This window comes from Galeopterus variegatus, unplaced genomic scaffold (genome assembly GCF_000696425.1).
Source record: "Galeopterus variegatus unplaced genomic scaffold, G_variegatus-3.0.2 Scaffold1037, whole genome shotgun sequence".
NCBI lineage: Eukaryota > Metazoa > Chordata > Mammalia > Dermoptera > Cynocephalidae > Galeopterus > Galeopterus variegatus.
The window spans coordinates 479,695-481,152 of record NW_007727148.1 but is presented as its reverse complement, the minus strand read 5'-3'; the positions used below and the strand labels follow the sequence as shown (position 1 = coordinate 481,152).

The window sequence follows — 1,458 nt, the reverse complement described above, 5'->3', positions numbered from 1 at the left end:
CCCCCCCCCCCCGCCATTACCCAAGCAAGGGTCTGCAAGCGAGGGTCATCAGCCTCATCCTTAGGCACATTTATAAAGCACTTTTCACTTTAGATTGCTCTGGTCAGCATGTCGTCCCATCTGAGCCTCAGTATTAGCTGCAGGCTGGAATTCTACAGATGGAGACCCAGAGGTCACAGGGCCAGGATGTGGTAGAGGCAGGATTTCAATCTCAGTTTTCTTATTCAAAATCCAGCACTCTGGCAGAGCTCTCTATCAACTGAAAGCTGCTATCAAATATTATAATTATTAGGACTATTATTCCATGTCAGAGTGTGTGTGGGGGGGGGCGGTGAGTGCACTGAGGGAAAGTCCAAAACAAAGGGCCAGGGAAGTTTTTCTCAAAGTGCTGAGACCTAGCTGTCTATATGAATCACGTGAAGATGCAGATTCTCAGCCTCACTCGTTATTACTGCAAAATTTCTCCCTGGGGCTCTGGAATCTGCATTTTGAACAAATGCCTTGATGATTCCGATGCATGCCCAAGTGTGGGAATCACCAGATCACAGATTCCAACTCTGGCTGCATATGAGAATCACCTGGGTGACCTGTGAAAAATTCTGATGCCTGGATTCCAACCCAGATCAATTAGAATAATCTCGAGGGCTGGAGCCCAGACATCGGTATTGTTAAAATCTCTCCAGGTGATTCTCAGGTACAGCCACAGTTGAGAACCACTGGACTGGGTGGACAAAAAGGAAGGTGGTCCAGGGAGGGGTGGTGGAAAAGAGGGAAAGGAGAGGAATGAGAGGACAGAGGAGAGGAGGGGCCACCTGGGCCGCACCTGCCGCTCAGAGAGGTCCAGGTTTACCGCGATCTCGTATCTCCGGAGCCGGGTCAGGTAGTTGTGGTGAGCAAACTCGGCCTCCAGCTCCCGCAGCTGCTCCTTGGTGAAGGCCGTCCTCTCCTTGCGGGCCTTGCTGCCACCTCCCAGCTTCCCTCGGTTCTCCTGGCTGTCTGGAGAGAGAGGGCCCCAAACAGAAGACATGAGCCAAAGGGGCCTCGGTTTCCTTTCTTTTGCCCTCAAGTAACTAGGCAGCCTCTCCTGGTCTCTCTTATTTTTAAGGGATGCTGAGCAAACAACCTACACTGTCCCCTTACTCCCGCAGTGTCTTACCCCAATGAGAATTGGGAAGTTTTTTTGATTCCCAACCTTAGGTCCCCCTCCCCACCACTGCCAACTTTTTAAAAATTCCCAGAGCACACGAAGCTGTTCTTGCCTGTTTAATGATGTCTACGCAGCTCACCCCCAGCATGACATTAGTGGCTGTAAGCTTGTGGGGCATGATGCTTCAAGACAAATTCTCAAAGTATGGTCCCCAGACCAGCAGCATCAGCATTACCTGAGAACTTGTAAGAAATGCAAATCCTTGGGCCTCCCCTGGGACCTACTCAATCAGAAACTTGGGGCAGGGATTG

At 50.8% G+C, this 1,458-nt stretch overlaps 1 protein-coding gene across 1 annotated transcript in view; it reads right to left on the bottom strand.

The window, feature by feature from the left end:
• The window catches only part of MEOX1 (mesenchyme homeobox 1), a 21,731-nt gene that overhangs the window by 1,246 nt on the left and 19,027 nt on the right, over positions 1-1,458 (bottom strand). The window contains exon 2 of the mRNA XM_008574391.1: positions 824-996. Coding sequence (XP_008572613.1) covers positions 824-996 — 173 coding nt within the window. The remainder of the gene's footprint in view (positions 1-823; positions 997-1,458) is intronic.